We start from the raw sequence: 17821 nt of genomic DNA on the forward strand, positions 1-17821 counted from the left end.
TATACAGAAATATTAATGTTGTTATGTCAACAGTTCTGGTGGAGGGGAGATCTGAATGTTTCCATGGGCCACATAACAAATAAGGTATTAATATGAGTAATAGGGACAAATTTGCTTTGAAAAAAGGATTGAACTAAATTGTTCTGAAATGTTTACTTTTCAGGTCGTTATTTTCCTTCATATTCATGAAAACAGAATAAAAATTGTCATTATCTGAATGAATTTAAAAAAGTAGTCTTGCAATATTCCATTCCTTATGCAGCAAAACCTCCGGATTATGCACGTAATGAGTCAGACACATCAAAATAAAGATCCATTGACACTTTGGCAGAGGAAGAAATAACCAAGGCTCTTTTATAACTCACATTTTTTCATCATAAAGATTAATGATCATGCACTAAAATAACACAAATACATTAGAGAAGCCTGTGGTGCTTTAGAAGTACTATTCTTTAAGTGTCTGTCCTGATGAAAACACGGTCTCTCTAGACAAAAAAGTGAGTTACAACTTTTTTTCACTGTAAGTGGAATTGAAGAAGAGCTATTTTACACAGGACTTCTTTGTTAAACCTTTCTACTTGAGTATTTTCATGTAAATCCCTTTATGACTTTATTATTAAAAAATTAATATGCAGCTGTTGCCATTTTTCTTTAAGGTTAGATAAAAATAGAAGGACATTTGTTCACATTTTTGCATTTATCAACAACTTTTTAAATAGAACTTGTGATAATCCTTGTTTATGCAATTTTTTATGACAGCAAGTGGAATTTCAAGACCCAGGCCTCATTGTGCAGAAGATTATACAGAATGAAGAAGACAAGCACAAGTTGTTTGAATTCCTTATATTTAGTATTATGAATATTTAAAATAAGATCAAGTTGGGATCCTAACTGATGTGTCTGTATGAGGACTAGTTAAAACATCAAGAGATGTTGGTTCTTGACATTTTAATCCAAGACTGCCCTCAAATTTTAACAGCAAAAAAGTAGAAAGACAAATAATAAAACCTGTGGGGTGGCGGAAAAGAAAGCCATTTTTACACACCAACAGTCCCACAAGAACAGGATAAACAATGAGAAGAAAGTCTTGCAAAATTATTTGGTACCAAGTCTGATATGATAAGATTAGGGAGAATTCTAGAAGTGATAACCCAGGATGACAAAGAAAATGCTATGGGTAAAATAAATTGGAAGTCTGATATATGTTCTTTTTGAAAGGTTTTCTAGTTACACTAGAGAGTGCCCTTAACAGGAAACAATCTGTGAAGGATGAGGGAGAAGAGAATGCTTTGGAGTGTGGAGAGTATGGAGGTATGTTCATATAGAGGCTGTATCCACAGCCATTCACTGCCAAGATAGAGCACTCTTCTAGTGGAAGTGTGCCTCTTAGCCTTTTCAAATGCATCCTCTTTCCCCAGGGCTGTACCAGATAGCCCTCCCCTCTCATTCAACAAAAACTGACATCAGAAGCAGCCACAGTTAAAATCACAGTACACAGATCAGGATCGTGGGCCATACTGCATTTGTGGAATGCTGTGTAAATTAAGCTGGTCGTGTAACTACATTTCTTTGTTATATTCACTTTATACAAAGAGAAATTGCAATATATAATGAATAATCATTATTAGGCAGATACAGACTTTTGTGTATGATGATCTAAAATATTTGTCGTTGTGCCTTCATTTAAATATTACTTTGTGGCTCAGCAAAAAAATGTTAAAAGAAATGCTAATAGTATTTTTTAGCATTTTAAAGGATGAACATTCCATTTACAGATATTAATAAAAATTTTAAATACTTTTTGTTACTCACCTTGTGTCATAAATTGCATATAACTTTTTGTTTTCTTCAACTGCATTCCTGAAAAGAGAGAGAGAGAATATTATTTGCATGTCCTCTGTCCATTGTCAAAACAAAATGTAGTTTAGGGCCCTGAAGGCATTCAAATGATCAGTTCAAACATAGAATCTAGAAATGGGAAAGAAAATAATCTATAAATTGACTTACTCAACCCCTGACATGACAAGATTGTAATACTCTTCTGGAAATTGTCTGAGTGGGTTTTTAATTATAGATCCATGACTATGTTGCCAAGAAATGAAAAAGGAAAAAAATAGTCACTGCTTCTGTGAAAAACAAAATGCAACAATATCATTTAAGTAGAGCTGTGTGAATAATTTTTCAGAAAACCTTTCTAATTGATCCAGATGAATGTTATGCAATTCAGTTGTATCATTGGCTTTTTATAGGCCAAACTAAAAAAAAATACATTTAAGTCTAATACAATGTATTCAAAAAAGGATTCTTCTGAAATAATGCTACTGATTTAAGGGAGAGCAAGGGGGGAGGCTGAGGGAGCTGGGGTTGCTTAGCCTGGAGAAGAGGAGGCTCAGGGGAGACCTTATTGCTGTCTACAACTACCTGAAGGGAGGTTGTAGTCAGGTGGGTGTTGATCTCTTCTCCCAGACAACCAGCACCAGAACAAGAGGACACAGTCTGAAGCTGTGCCAGAGGAGGTTTAGGCTCAATGTTAGGAAGAAGTTCTTCATAGAATGAGTGATTGGCCATTGGAATGGGCTGCCCAGGGAGGTAGTGGAGTCGCCATCAGTGGAGGTGTTTAGGAAGAGATTGGATGGAGTGCTTGGTGCCATGGTTTAGTTGATTAGATAGTGTTGGATGATAGGTTGGACTTGATGACCTCAAAGGTCTTTTCCAACCTGATTAATTCTATTCTATTCTAAGAGGATTTGTTGTCTGAAATGTGTTGGCTTTTCTGGAATCAGCAATAAAATAAAAGTTTTAGCTAAGTGGTTTCTGAGAAGGCGTAAGAGATTGTAAGTAGCACTCCATAATAATATTGATTTGTATCTTACAGTCTGATTTATATCTCTGTGCATTACTTTACCTGTCTGCTTAGAGAAGTTAAAGAGAAGGAACTAAAAGCATGGGGTAAGTGATACAGTTTGAATGCATTAAGCTCCACTTACATGGGAACAGTAGGTCCTGGGTTTGGTCCATGTTCCTGGAGTGGCTATGCATTTCATATTAAGTATGTGCTGCCTATCAGATGTTAGCAGCTGAGTACTGTGAATTCTCAGCTCCCCTGTGCACTGAGTAGGGAAATGTGGGACCTCTATCATGTCTTTGATCCCCTTGAAATAGCCATCCATCTAAACCAGAAATGGTAGGGCTGGATAGGGCATAGGTTAGATGCTATCATCTAATGTATTTAAGATACCCTGAGTTACCTGAGACACTGAACAGAACTGTCAATTGCAACATAGGAACTATGCAATACCCATACTCTACCGGAGAGGTAACTGGAGTCCAAGGGATATACCTCGGAGCATCCTAGTGGCTCAGGATGCTTGTGCATGAGAACTGGGCTGAGCCTCTCAGGTCAGATTACACCCAAGAGAAAGATCCCCAGCTTTCTATACATAGGCTCCATTAACTGAGTTGACTAGATCTCTGTTGACACAATGGGAGCACACAGTTCTCATGTAGACACCTACATCTAATCATCAGATGAATTCTACCCTAAACTTCACAATATCTTATGTTCTCTTGATAGTTCTAGGCATCAGGATTCATAAGCCGCATTGCTCTGGAACCACCTCTGAACATGCTATTTTGTGATTTGATAGATTTTCTCAAGTACAGGTCTGTCTAGTACCCACACTTCTTAGTTGTCTAGTCCACAGTGACTCAGTATAGGCTTGGGGTATTTTCTTGAACTCAGTAAAGGAAAGAAGAGAAGAAGATCAGAGAAGGGGCATGTGGCACCTCCACAGTGATCCAAACATATCACTTGATTATAGAATAGAATAGAATAGAATAGAATAGAATAGAATAGAATAGAATAGAATAGAATAGAATAGAATAGAATAGAATAGAATAAATCAGGTTGGAAAAGACCTTCGAGATCATCAAGTCCAACCTATCATCCAACACCATCTAATCAACTAAACCATGGCACTGAGCACCCCATCCAGTCTCTTCCTAAACACCTCCACTGATGGCGACTCCACTACCTCCCGGGGCAGCCCATTCCAATGGCCAGTCACTCATTCTATGAAGAACTTCCTCCTAACATTGAGCCTAAACCTCCTTTGGCACAGCTTCAGACTGTGTCCTCTTGTTCTGGTGCTGGTTGTCAGGGAGAAGAGATCAACACCCACCTGGCTACAACCTCCTTTCAGGTAGTTGTAGACAGCAATAAGGTCTCCCCTGAGCCTCCTCTTCTCCAGGCTAAACAACCCCAGCTCCCTCAGCTTCTCCTCATAGGGCTTGTGCTCCAAGCCCTTCATCAGCTTTGTTGACCTTTTCTGGACACGCTCCAGCAACTCAACATCTTTCCTATACTGAGAGGCCCAGAACTGGACACAGTACTTGAGGTGTGGCCTAACCAGTGCAGTGTACAGGGTCAGAATGACCTCCCTGCTCCTGCTGGCCACACTGTTCCTGATACAGGACAGGATGCCATTGGCCTTCTTGGCCACCTGGGCACACTGCTGGCTCATGTTTAACCAGCTGTCAACCAGCACCCCTAGGTCCCTTTCTGCCTGGCCACTCTCCAGCCACTCTGACCCCAGCCTGTAGCACTGCTTGGGGTTGTTGTGGCCAATGTGTAGAACCCAGCACTTAGATGTGTCAAATATCATGCCATTGGACTCTGCCCATCTGTCCAGCCTGTCGAGGTCCCTCAGCAGAGCTCTCCTACCCTCTAACAGATCAACACCTGCCCTCGGATTGGTATCATCTGCAAACTTACTGACGAGGGACTCAATGCCGTCATCCAGATCATCAATAAAGATAGTAAAGAACATGGGGCCCAACACTGATCCCTGGGGCACACTACTAGTGACTGGCTGCCAGCTGGATGTGGCGCCATTCACCATCACTCTCTGGGCTTGGCCCTCCAGCCAGTTCCTAACCCAGTGCATAGTCACATGTCTCATATTGGTAGAGTCACACTATCAATACCAAGACGATGTCTGAATTTTTTTCTGAAGTGTTCATTGCTACTTTCTGAAAGGTATCGGAGCAAGCACTCTACATTTACAGAAGTTGGATATAGAGTCAGGGAGTGTGCTCAGCCTTTATCTTCCTTTAGGACTGTGCTCCCAAACATAACCAATGACACCTGAGAGACAGGTGCAGCTCACCCTGTAACCATGACAACTGGCATGGGATGTATAGCAAATTCCCTGTGGGTGGGAGGGCACCACTTCTAAATTAATGTGTACAATATGAATTGAATAATTGTCTGTTTCCAATCTCCTCACCTAAATGTATCCATACCCATAAGATAAAAAAGTACTTGCATATACTAACAGTTCCTGTTCATATATTTATTAGCATTTTCAAAGGAATGCAAAATATCTTGTATGGCTACCTTGTATTTATGACTTCTGACATCCATCAGCAAAAATGCCAATGGCAGGATAGAATTAACTTAGCTTCCTTTTTGGAAGAGAGATGATACCCACAAAAGGTAACAGGAAAACAATTAGTCAAATACACAAAAGAATCAAAGTGAGTCTTTTAAATGTAGAAGTTTCAGAATTATCTTTCATCAAAACTGATAATGCACGCCATGTTTTTCTTCTTTACAAAACTGTAGACACATCTTGATGTTGAATTCTCTTCTTCAGTAGAGTGATAAAATCCTTTGGCTTCTGCACTGAAAAAATGCCTTCTTGTGAATGATGAATAAATGGAGTTATGTCTTACAGAAGTCTCCTACTGCTGCTGTCTGCCTGGCACCAATAGAAAACATGCTCCTGAAAGAATTGCAAAAGTAATTCCCCCATCACAAAGGCAGCACATTAAAAGTACTCATATTAAAAGCACTTTGTTGTATATGAACATCATTATGTAATTGATTATTCCCATTAAAATGCTTTGCATCCTTATCACAACTTTAATAAAAGAACAAAACTGCTTTGAATATTATACATGCACTTGCCTAGAGCCACTATTAGGCTGAGATGCTCTGTGTGCAGCCAGGCAGTCATTGATGGTAAATCAAATGGAGGGCATATGGTTTCAGTGTTGTTGCTGGTTGAGTTTTTGTTGCTAGAAAGAGCTAATGTTTTAGGATTATTAAAGTAACAAAAATTGTAACCCATCTTATCCCTTTTTTTCCCTCCCCAGTTTTCTTGAATGGTCACAAATGTAATGCAGGAAGATATACCATGAACAGCCCAAACTGGGTTCTTATGGCTATTGGTTTTTTCAAATTCTGAAAGTCTCCTAACATGGAAAGCCACTAATAAGGAAAAAGTACTTCTGCTACTCTAGAAAGAATTATTTACATCTCACGCAAACCATTTGTAAACAGGAAGGAAAGCAAACATGATGCTAAATTCCTTCTCCACAGAAGAATGCACACCTCATTATGCTTGAGCCTTTTCCATTTTGAAGTGAAGAAAATACTTTTGTTGATTGACCCTGAATACTCAACAAAGACCATATTAACCCCATACTGCACAGCTTTGGTGCAATAACTATCAGTTGCAACAACTAAATGCAAAAGCTCATTGTAAATCTTCCTCCCTGGTACAGCTGCTTCTGGTCTTCTACCTCATGATTGCCCATCTTACCTTGCAAATCCTCTCTCCAGAAACTTCAGAAGCTGTGAGACACCTGCAGCAATTAGTCAATAAAATGCACTTTCCCTTTTCCTAGGATGTTCAACCCATGGTAATCAGGATTAGGTTTTCAAGGTCATCATTCTCACAGAGAGTGATAGGCACTAACAAATTATTTTTAGTACCTAGAAGCCCATCAAGGAATATAAACAGTATGCAAAACTAGGAAACTGTGTTTGAAACTCCCAAGACATTATAGAGACAGTCAATGAATTGCCATTGTAGATCTGCTGAAACTTCAGTAAGCAGCAGATGATGGCAGTTTCTGCTATAAATATAAGATTCATACAGATATCTCTTATTTTTTAAAGTATAAATTAAGTGGATGCAAGCCAAGTTTTCATAAATAATACCAAAAATGTTTATGTATGAGAAGCTTAAACTGTGTGGCTCTAGATGAAATAAATGTTTCAGTGAACATGAATTTAAACATGATTTATTCAAATGTTATGTTAAGTAAGCATTCAATATGCTTTTCTGTAATGCTGATGCCCAAGTTACATGTAATTATGATGACATTATAGCATCCCTGATCTTTTATAACCTCTCTAGAAATTCATTTTTCCCAGCATCAAGCTCCACAAATAGTATGGAAGTGACAATGTCACATAGTATAAACAGTTACCAGAACAATACATTTCAGGTCCAATTCTATGAGGGCTAGCCAGTCGTGACTCCTTTTGACATCAGCTGGAGCTGGGGAGTTTAGCATTGCTCAGAAACATCATAAATTAGCAAGTCTAAAATCTATTTGTTGGCTTTTAAGAGCAAGGTAGGAAGGATGAAGTGAGAATACGTCAAGATGTAGACTCCTGTTACATTTTAAATCACTGATATTCTTGAAGGTATCTAGTTCTAGTTCAAATCCAATAGGTTCTATACCATTATAGTAGTCAAAAATTTTTCTTCTTTTTTTTTTTTTTCTTTTTTTAATGTATTCTATTTCCAGATATAAAAAAAACCCAATAGCCATAAGAAAAAAACTATCAAAATGCACATGACAGTGGTGCATAAAGTTGCCATTATCCTTAGGGTAAAGACGTCAGAGTCACAGCAGATAGTTCAGTGAAGGTCCTAGATCCATGATCAGCAGACATCAAAAAGGTAAACAAGTGCAAAGAACAACCAGGCAATTAATAGAGAAAAACAGGATCAGTCAAGTATTGTGAAATCTGCAGCCTATCCACATCCTGTAAACATCTCTTCCGTCTTGAAGAGATTAAGAGCTAGATAAAGGAACAGGAAAGAGCTCCAAGGATGATTAGAAGTATGAAATGTCAGGGGTAGGAAGAGACTTATACTGGGACTCTTAAGTCTGGAAAGCAGTTGAGAGAGGAGAGATATGATAGATGTATATGAAGTCATATACTGCCTAAATGAGTATTTGCTATTACTCATACTATAAAAAACAAAGGAGCACTTGGATGATCAGGTGATTGGTTTAAACCAAGCAATATGAAGTCCTTTTCACATAATGCATAATTAAATTGTGGAGCTCATTGCCAGAGGAAGCTGTGGAGGTCAAAGTTATAAATGCGTTCAAAAATCCATTAGACAAATGCATGAAAAGGAGCTCCATCAATGGCTATTAAAATCAATGTTGTGAATGCAGGCTGAGGAAGTCCATAAACTTCAGACTGCTTGAAGCTGAAAGACTATACCTTAGGAATAATTGCTTTATATCTGTCCTGTTTCTTATGCTCCTCCCAAAGTATGTGCTACTGCCCATTGCTAGAGGCAGGACAGCAAGTTCGATGCAACTTCTTCAGCTTGATTCAGAATGGGAATGTTTATGTCCAATGCAATCATAAAAAAAATGTTTCATTTACTGTGATCCAGCAGTTCATTAAATACTCAACTATTTCAGTTGTTAAAAAATATCATGAGGAAGAATGATTCCTTGATCCATTCTAAACCTTGTGAGTGTATATATTGTTACACACTAATCCATAAAACAGGTTAGCACTTGTCCTGACACACCTGTAGAGACAAAACTAGTCTCCAAATTGTACATGGGAAAACATTTTTAAGATGATGAAAATATGTATAATCCTATTAAATAATTGCACGCGTATATAGTAATAATTTCTCATAGGTTGATATTGCTTTGTAAGTACAGATCAAAATAATTATTCTAAGTGATCCTGAGATATTTCAGTGGTTTATAGATAGAAAGTCTTTAAAAACTCAAAGACTGTCAACCTGCAGTGTGTCAGGAAACTTGAATTTAAGAGCCCAGCTCTAATATTTACATTCCTAGGTTATGTTTCAGAGTTAGTTGTACATGTTAAGAACATTGCCTTTGGGACCTTTAAGAGCATTGTATCATAGCCTCAAGCTGTACTTTCTTTAATCCACAATTCTTTCAACATCAGAAGTTTTGATTTAAAAGAGAAACAAGCTGGTAACAGAGCATAGGCATCTCTGCGTTTTTCCCTGCTTCACATCTAGTGTGAAGGTGGGAGAACTCTAAAGTGTAGTTAAATAGTCATGGCAGTCTACAAAGACTTGGAAATGTTCTGTGAATTGGAAAACATGAAAATGTTCTTTGCTTTAAAAATGAATCAGAAGAACTAACACCATTTTCATTTTACAGTGGTTTTTTTTTTTTTGGATGTGAATACGTACATTTAGACTGTCCTGAACATACTGGGGACATCCCACTGTCTGTTGCAGTAGTGCTTCTAATTTAATGCTCTTAATAGGTTTTGGTGGAACTTTAGCAGCTAAAACTTTTTCTTTTCTTTGTAATGCTAAATGAACATCCGGTGACAGTGGATACTCTGAGATCATCTCTTTAGCTTGCTTTAAAAAAAAAACCAACACTTTTTTTTTTGAGAAAAAAATTGGTTTAGATAATTTTATTCAAGTGATATTTCAAATTTTCCTCCATCTTTATTTTTAAATACTGCAAAGTTCTTAAGTCTGAAAAATGACTGCTGAAATGCAATGCACATATTTCAACACCTCAGCTCATGAAGAATTGTATAAACAGTTTTGGATAAGGCTGAAATACTTTTCTATCTCCAGTAAAGCACAACAAAAAAAGGCCAAATCATATCTTTTTATTTATTCATATACATTCAGTGTCCATCCATCCACTAGAATCTCCAGATTCCCTAGCATTGCTCATTGCCTCTTTATAAACTGTACTATGTATGCAAAGTGGCTAAAAGACTCTGATATATTTTTTTAATTGTATTTTCTTTCAAAGTTCTCAAATGCCATGTATACATATGTCAGATAGTGTAAAATCAGGGGTTATGAAAGCTCAGAGAAGAGAGCAGTTATTCATCTCCATTTAAAAATCTCACTTGAGGAATATGGGGCAAACACTATGGAATTAAATAGTTTATCAATGTCATGCTGTGAGTCATGGTTATAAGGTTTCCCTGGCAGACACAGAAGGAATGTCAGCCTCCTAATACTCAATATTTCGTTTTAACTTCTAGGAAACATAAATGGCATTTTCCCCTACTGAAAGCAGCTCTACATCCAATGGTGTTTTAGACAAAATAAATCAATTAGACATCCATTTTGCAGTATTTCAGATATCCTAATAACCTTCATTTTTGCATGCATAACTCTTATTTATAGATTTGTTCTATATTATTAAGTATAGATTAACTTTTAGCTCTAAATTGCAGATTGCTGGAACTGAGTTATGAAGGAGCTGACTTCCCACTGAACATCGGGTGCCAGGGAATGCAATTTTGGCCCCTGACCAAATGAGATGCTAATTCCTCTACCACTAGGAAGCTTCTCATTACTCCCAAGGAACCTGCCTAGTTTTCAATTTTATTTTTTCCCTTTCACCTTTCCAAGCCCCTTGAAATTTTAATATAGGGACCTCAGGCAGAGGGGGCACTCTGACAGAGACCCAGGGAAGACTGGGACTGCAGCAGGAGGAAAAGTGAAGCTGGACCCTGTGACAGGTTTACCAGCCTTTCATTGCTGCTAAGGACAAAGAGCTGTCCTCTCTTTCAGTAGCTCTGCAAGCAGTTGCCCTCTTTTACTCTCTTTCTGTAAACTATGGGAAAATCACTGAATGGGATGTTTCAGTTTGATCCCATGTGCCCATTTGGATGTGGTCGTATCTGTACAGAGATTTGCCATTTCACTAGGTGTCTGTACATTTAGCAATAGTTTCAAATCTTGACAGAATCAGCAGAGATACTGAAAATTAATTTCCATAATGAAAATAAGCTATAGTTTGCTGGCCTTTAGGTCCAATTACCTTTTTGCTTTAGAAATCAATGTTGTATTATGCTTTTCGTGCTTTTCATTCAATGCATATAATCTAATAACTTTCATAAATTTAAAAACCTCATTCTTTAAACCAGTAGCAAATTGTACAAAACACATATTTCTCCAACCTTTATACCCTCGTTAATACAATTGCTTCAGTGCTGAATGAAATTGATATAAACCCGCTGTAATTGATGCAAGACTGAAAGGGGAACCAATGGAGCTGATAGATTCTACACTTTAATGTGATATATTCTGGCATCTTTTCCAGTTTTCCTCCTGGAAAGATTAATCCACCACTTGTAACATAAATGATTTTTTAAGTCATAATTCTTTCCAATCTGTTTTCATTGACACTTATGTATACAATCTATTTATAGCAATAATTAAAAAGTAATAATCCTTAGAAAAAGAAAACATCATTCTGAGTAACTTTTCCCCCTGCCCCGCTAAATTAAAGGGATTACATGAAACTGTGGGCCAGATTGTGCCTCACACAAACATACCTACTCTGGAGGTTATGGCAAGCTGCACAGCCCACTGGGAGCTCTAAGGCTACATCAGGCACAGCAGATGTCTCTGATGCTGCACCTTCTCAGGCATACGACATACCCTCTCCAGAGTATTTGGCCAAGGTGGAAGACAGTGAGTTTTATTTTCCCACATTGGAGAATGGTTGATAGACTAGGAATGGGAGTGCAATGCAGACAAAGCCCTGAGTAAAATGCATGATTGCCTTGGAGGAGCGCAGGAGCATGCACACATTCGACCCCGTGTGCGCACACACCTCACGTGTTGTAGCCACCCTCCTTGTGTCAAGGGCTGGCTGGCTGAGAAAGACTTGACCACAGTGCAGGGTGCACTGAGGATTAAGTAATTTGTTCTTGTAAGGTGCTTATATACTTTCATGCGCAGGAGTGCACAGTTTTACATCTGAGTTAGCTTAGCTTTTCTCCTATTCTACTCTACTAAGTAGCTACGTACTGCTACTATTAAAGAACATTTAGTTCGTGGTAACTGACATTTTCATTAGAAAGGTCTTAAACAGCGAGTAGATAATTCAATTTCCAGCTAAGGAAAGCAATAATAAATAAGTAATGCTGAAGTCATCTTCTTGTTCCTCCCTAATGGGAGGTTAATCTTTTAGCCACTGGGGAAATAGATACAAGGAAAGATTGCAAGGAAAATAATAAAAAAGACTGGAATGAAATTACCCATATTAGTAAAGTCACCAATTCCATAGAGTGTCCACATGCAATAGAGAGAATGACAGGGAAGGCATTCATTATTTATACAGGCATCTGAAGACCTAAGAGCCAAGTAGCAGCAATCATGAATGTTGTAATTTTTAAAAAAAGATAGGAAATCTTCTGCATGACTCAGACCCATAATATATTATGGAGCATTGCTCAGGTTTCCATGCTGTCACATGGAAATTTCCTCAGTGGGTCTCAACAAAAACACTTACATAGCAAAACTTAGAGCACCAGCTCCTTTCCACGGTAAATGGCATAAATCTTTGTGCAGTCACAGCTGGGTTAAATAAGCCACAACTGCATTGTTGGTGCTTGATACTGCAGGTTTTGTTGAGTTTAGGCATCATTATTATAACCTTGCTTCTAGTCCTGGTGCACAGCTTTACATTGCAGCTGGTCCTGAAGTGGTGATAGATGGTATGTTCTTCTTCTGTTCAGGTTTTTCCCTGGTCTCACTGTGACCTTTTCAAAGTACATTCTGTAATATGAAAGATGACAGTGATCTTTCCTTCCCCTTAATCTCTTTTTCTTACACCAAGAAACAGACATCAGTGTTTTAAATTGGTTTTGATTACAAGCATCAGGGTGCTATTCCAGGAAGACAAGAGTTTTATGTTTAATTCCAAGTACAGCCAAGTTACAATAATTTCAATATATTCTAGCACTGAATTCTTTATATTTAGCATGGTGCCTGCTGAAATTCTGCTTACTACAATTATGTTCCTCTCCTGTCCCTCAATAGAAACATTATTTCAGTGGCCATGGTGTTCACAGGAGATCATGGTAGAAGACTTTTTTTCCAGTGAGATCATCAGTGGTTAAAGATAAAGGACATTTTCAACTGGCTTCTCTTTCATAGAAGAGACTGCATGAAAACTCACTTTCTACTTATTTTGCTATGTTTTCTAACATCTAGATGCCTCTGAAAGTATAGACCTAAGCAATAAGAGACACTTATTATTAGTCAGTAAATGAAATTTAGGCCATCACATGCTGTCAAACAGCACAAATGGTGACATGCTTCAGGCAAACGTTTACTGAGCAGCAAGGCTGCCATGTTCACAAGCTAAAGATGTATTAAGTGAAATCGCTTTTGGAGTTATCCTTTTCATATGTAAACTATTTTAAAAACATTTTTGATGTGAGACAGCAGATGCTTAATTCATAAGTGACTAGAGGTAACAGACATATCTGACAAAAATTCTGTGCCTATTGCTTGTATCCTGCTCATAGCTGGTAGCACCAGTTGTAAAGTGAAAAATAAAAACTTGAAGGACAGAGTGTTGCAGAAGTTTTTCTACTGGGTTAATCACTGCAACACTTTTGCATACAAGTTCAGTTGCAATGAATTCACATACCCAGAGTGAATCCTGCGTGATTCATGAGATCAGTACATATAAAGAGACATTTATGGACATAATTTGCTCCAAAATATTTGCTTATGAAGGTTCTGTAGAAGAGAAGACTGAGAGGGGATTTTATTAATGTTTACAAATGTCTGAATGGTGGGTGTCAAGAAGAAGGGGCTGGTCTCTTTTTAGTGGTGCCCTGTGATAGGACAGGGAGCAATGGAGACAATAGACACATTTAATTTAGATATAGAATTTAGTATTTTGGATAAAAACCTTTTTCTTATCTATGTTGGCAGTAACACATCCATGCCTGCACAGTACAGGGAACAGAGCCAGGCAGGATACAGGCAGATTACCCAAATCAGTATCCAACAATGGTCAACCATTCCTAGGTTGAAGCTTCTTCAATGAACTGCACTGTATTCATCTGTCAATTCTTAATCAAATTCCAGTGACAAAAAGCTCTTATTAAAATTATTTTCTCCCCCTGAAATACAGAGTAACTCTACTACATTAACTACAGACTACAGAGTTTCTAGGTTTTAAACTAGATGATCAGAGGGCTGGAGCTCCTCTCCTGTAAGGACAGGCTGAGAGAGTTCAGTCTGGAGAAGAGAAGGCTCTGAGGAAACCTTATTGTGGCTTTCCAGTATTTGAAGGGAGCCTATAAGAAAGCAGGTGATGTACTTTTTAGTGTGTCAGGTAGTGACAGGGGGAATGGATCCAAGGTAGAGGAGGGTGGATTTAGATTAGATGTTAGAAAGAAGTTTTTCACCATAAGGGTGATGAGACACTGGAACAGTTTGCCCAGGGAGGTGGTGGAAGTCCACCCCTGGAGGTCTTTAAGGCCAGGCTGGAAGTGACACTGAGCAACCTGATCTAGTGTGAGGTCTCCCTGTCCATGGCAGGGGGATTGGAACCAGATGATCCCTGGGGTCTCCTCCAAACCTGGCAATTCTGAGATTCTGTGAAACTGGAACACAGGAAGTTCTACCTCAAAGTGAGGAAAAACGTCTTTGCGGTGAGGGTGACAGAGCACTGGAACAGGCTGCCCAGAGATGTTGTGGAAACTCCTTCATGAGAGATTTTCAGACCCCACATTCCTGTGTCACCTTTCCTACTTTATCCTGCTTTGGTAGAGAAGTTGGACTCTATGATCTCCAGAGGTCCTTTCTAACCCCTACCATCCTATGACTGATTCTATGATTCAATCATGTAAATATCAAGAAAAAGTTCTTTTAAGATAGAATCTTAAAATATTATTTGAGATGGTATATTGCTTTGTTCTATGCAGTATATTCTTATCTCAAATAGACCTGAGAGATCACAGTTAAGAATATCAAGTAAATACCTAAAAATGCATAGTTAGACTACAATAAACATGCTCATTTATTAGATACACTGAAAGGCTGTAAGTATTGTGCAATGCAAGATTCCCTTTTATGTCACAGTTACTTCAAATATCGTGTTTCTAATTAGATATGTCCTAGTTTTAAATGTAGCATCACCAATTCAGGTGGAGAGTAGACCAACAAATCTGTGCATACTCTGTCTTAGCAGAGTTTAGACATCTTTAGGTACAGAAAAGTAAACATGACTCCAACAATATCAAAATGAGCACTATCAGGGGACTGCTGCACTGGCACATTGTATAAAGAAACACAAACCAGAGAATGACACTAGAGATTTTCTGAAAAATGTAACTATAAAGGAATATTTGACATCCTTTTTTTATTTTTTTTTTTTTTGGATTTCACATGATTTTAACAGGTGTTCTAGCTCCTAATAAGAGGTTAAATTGCAGGATAAGCATGCTAAGACTAAGCAATTTTAAATCAAAGTGTTAGCATACCACTATGTACAGTGGTCTTAGTTGTTTTCCTTGCTATCTTCAATGACAAAAGTCTGTTTGTTAGAAGAGGAACTCTCTGAGGGCATTTTATTTATATAGAAAGAAAGGGACACTGAAAAAAATTGAACAGGCCACTTACCCTACAACTAATCTGAGAACCCAGAAAAATGCAGTATAAGAGTGGGAATACAATGGTGTGATCAGAACAGGCACACACACAAAGTGCAGATTTGGTTTGCCTAATTTTCAGATAGGAATAATTGCCTATGAAAAATAGATACACTTGCACATTCAAAATATTATTTTTTGAGTTCTTGTGGCCCAAGTTAAAGACCTATTGTGCTTACACAGAAAACAACTGCCTAGAAAAACATTGTGATGGTTGCCATAATCAAGTGTTTTAAAGTGCTTTAAAGTTGGAGAACACTAGGACCTCAATGGATGATGAAATCCTAAGTGCACTGTCTGGTAAATCAGTATTAAGACTTTTCTTGAAATGTGTCTTTGCTTCCCTTTTTTACCCCAAAGAATCCTTTATCATTCATTGCACAGGATAAGCAGGTACTGATTACACAGTACCTACTGAATAAGCAGCTACTTAGAAAAGTAATCTTCACCAGCCAGTTAGCACTGTCTTATTTACTGCACACCCAAAGCCTGCAGTAAATACAGAATTATTCATTTTTTTTCATGGTATTTTCTGGGCCGCTCATCACTGTGGTCTTTGCATGCCTGAAGAACACAGATGAATTTATCACTGCCGAAAGATAGGAAACTGTTATTATTCCCATTTTACAGCTGAAGAGATAGGGACTTGCCTGGAGCTACACAGTGAATTAGTAGCAGAGTAAGGATTAAAATTCATGGTTTACAACTCTGTGCACATTACTGGAGACTGCACTGCCTTGCAGCCAGAGGTGCTGAGAAACCACAGCTCTCATTGACTTTGTCTACAACTGCAAGTGCTCTATAAGCCTTGGGCAGCTCAAGTTGGTCATCCATAAAATGAGACACACAGTTAATAGATAGATGACAGAATATTTGCTTTAGCATCACATTAAATGATTAATATTTGAGTCTGTTTTTTACAAAAGGGTCTTGAACCTGCTTCACCCACACCTGAGTGAATGTCTTAGCTACTGGATGGTTCCACAGTGAGTAACTTTGTTCTCTGTGGTGTGGTTGCTAGAACTCCAAAAGTTGTGATAAAAGCACCATAATCTGATTTCAACAAAATGGCACTTTGTGATGAAACATAGTTAAAGTGGATAAGGCTTAAGGTCTCTTCTCTTAGCTCATTCACCTCAAACTCATTTCCTCCTGCTGTCTTGAATATACCCAGGATTCTGTCCCAGTACCCCACACAAAAAGCACATCTCCACACAAATGATTAACATTTGATGGCTCTTATTTTGTTCTTTTTAGTAATCTAGGGAAACACAAGTAGATCCACTGCAACTATTCCAGTAGTCATATTTTATTTAAGTCATTTTTTTCTCTTTGAAGCTGTTCTTTTCATCCTCTTCTGGGCACTTGAGATGCTATGTTGCCTGACCATTTCCACTCTTTAGCTGCTGAAGTTAACATGGGTGTTAACTCTCTGCATCCACAAGTGACGTTTAGAGAAGCAGGTAAAGTGCTCCATACACAACTGGCCATCAGTCTGTGAGACACTGAAGTACACAGCCCCAAATTTTAAAGTAATCCAACAGTTTTCAGTGCCTGAAGGTGAAAGGCACAAAGATAAATCCATCTTATTTTACTTATGCAAGTAGCCATATTCCTCCAAAATGTGCAACCAATGGAGCTGTCGTAGACCTTAAAGAAGAACCAGACACACTGAAGCATGCAGTCTGGGGATCTGGAAATAGTGTGTCATTCTGTCTCCAGTTCATACACCTTCAAAAACTACAGCACAAGTAGTCAGGGAAAACACTGCACCCAGGACTGAACTTGAACCTACTACATCCTAAATACACAGCTCGGAGGTAAGGTGCTTTTCTTCCATCCGTGCAAAGCCTTCCTTGGCAAGGACTGACACACAGATATTAATGTCTGATAATACCTGACCCACTGAACACTCAATCACTTCTGTAAATGTGGAACAGTTTATGTGGAATGATCAAGAAAAATCAATACAAAGTTTCTTATGTCCAAAAAGATAAAACCTGCCCATAGCAACCTGGGTTTTTCAGTTTGAGAGAAGGGGTTAATGATGTTAAGTCTTTCTGCAACTCTATCCTCTTCTTCCATCCTACTGACTTTTTAAGAAATACTAAAATCAAAATGCTCAGTATGTCTAGTGTTTTACTCTACTTTTTTCCCCCCACTGACTAATACAAATTGGCACATTTTAGTCCGTTCTGCAGCTGTTTTGTGAGCAAGCCACCTGCATTTTTTATTGAATAAATTATTTACAAAAGGGGAAAAAAAATCCCTATTTAATATTTGTGCCAA

At 38.1% G+C, this 17821-nt stretch overlaps 1 protein-coding gene across 1 annotated transcript in view; it reads right to left on the minus strand.

Moving 5' to 3' along the window:
• Nucleotides 1-17821, minus strand: part of GABRB3 (gamma-aminobutyric acid type A receptor subunit beta3) — a 251832-nt gene that overhangs the window by 172126 nt on the left and 61885 nt on the right. Inside the window, exon 2 of the mRNA XM_068140542.1 lies at nt 1813-1860. Coding sequence (XP_067996643.1) covers nt 1813-1860 — 48 coding nt within the window. The remainder of the gene's footprint in view (nt 1-1812; nt 1861-17821) is intronic.

This window comes from Melanerpes formicivorus, unplaced genomic scaffold (assembly GCF_026170545.1).
Source record: "Melanerpes formicivorus ecotype bairdi unplaced genomic scaffold, bMelFor1.0.p_v2 SCAF_1, whole genome shotgun sequence".
Lineage (NCBI taxonomy): Eukaryota > Metazoa > Chordata > Aves > Piciformes > Picidae > Melanerpes > Melanerpes formicivorus.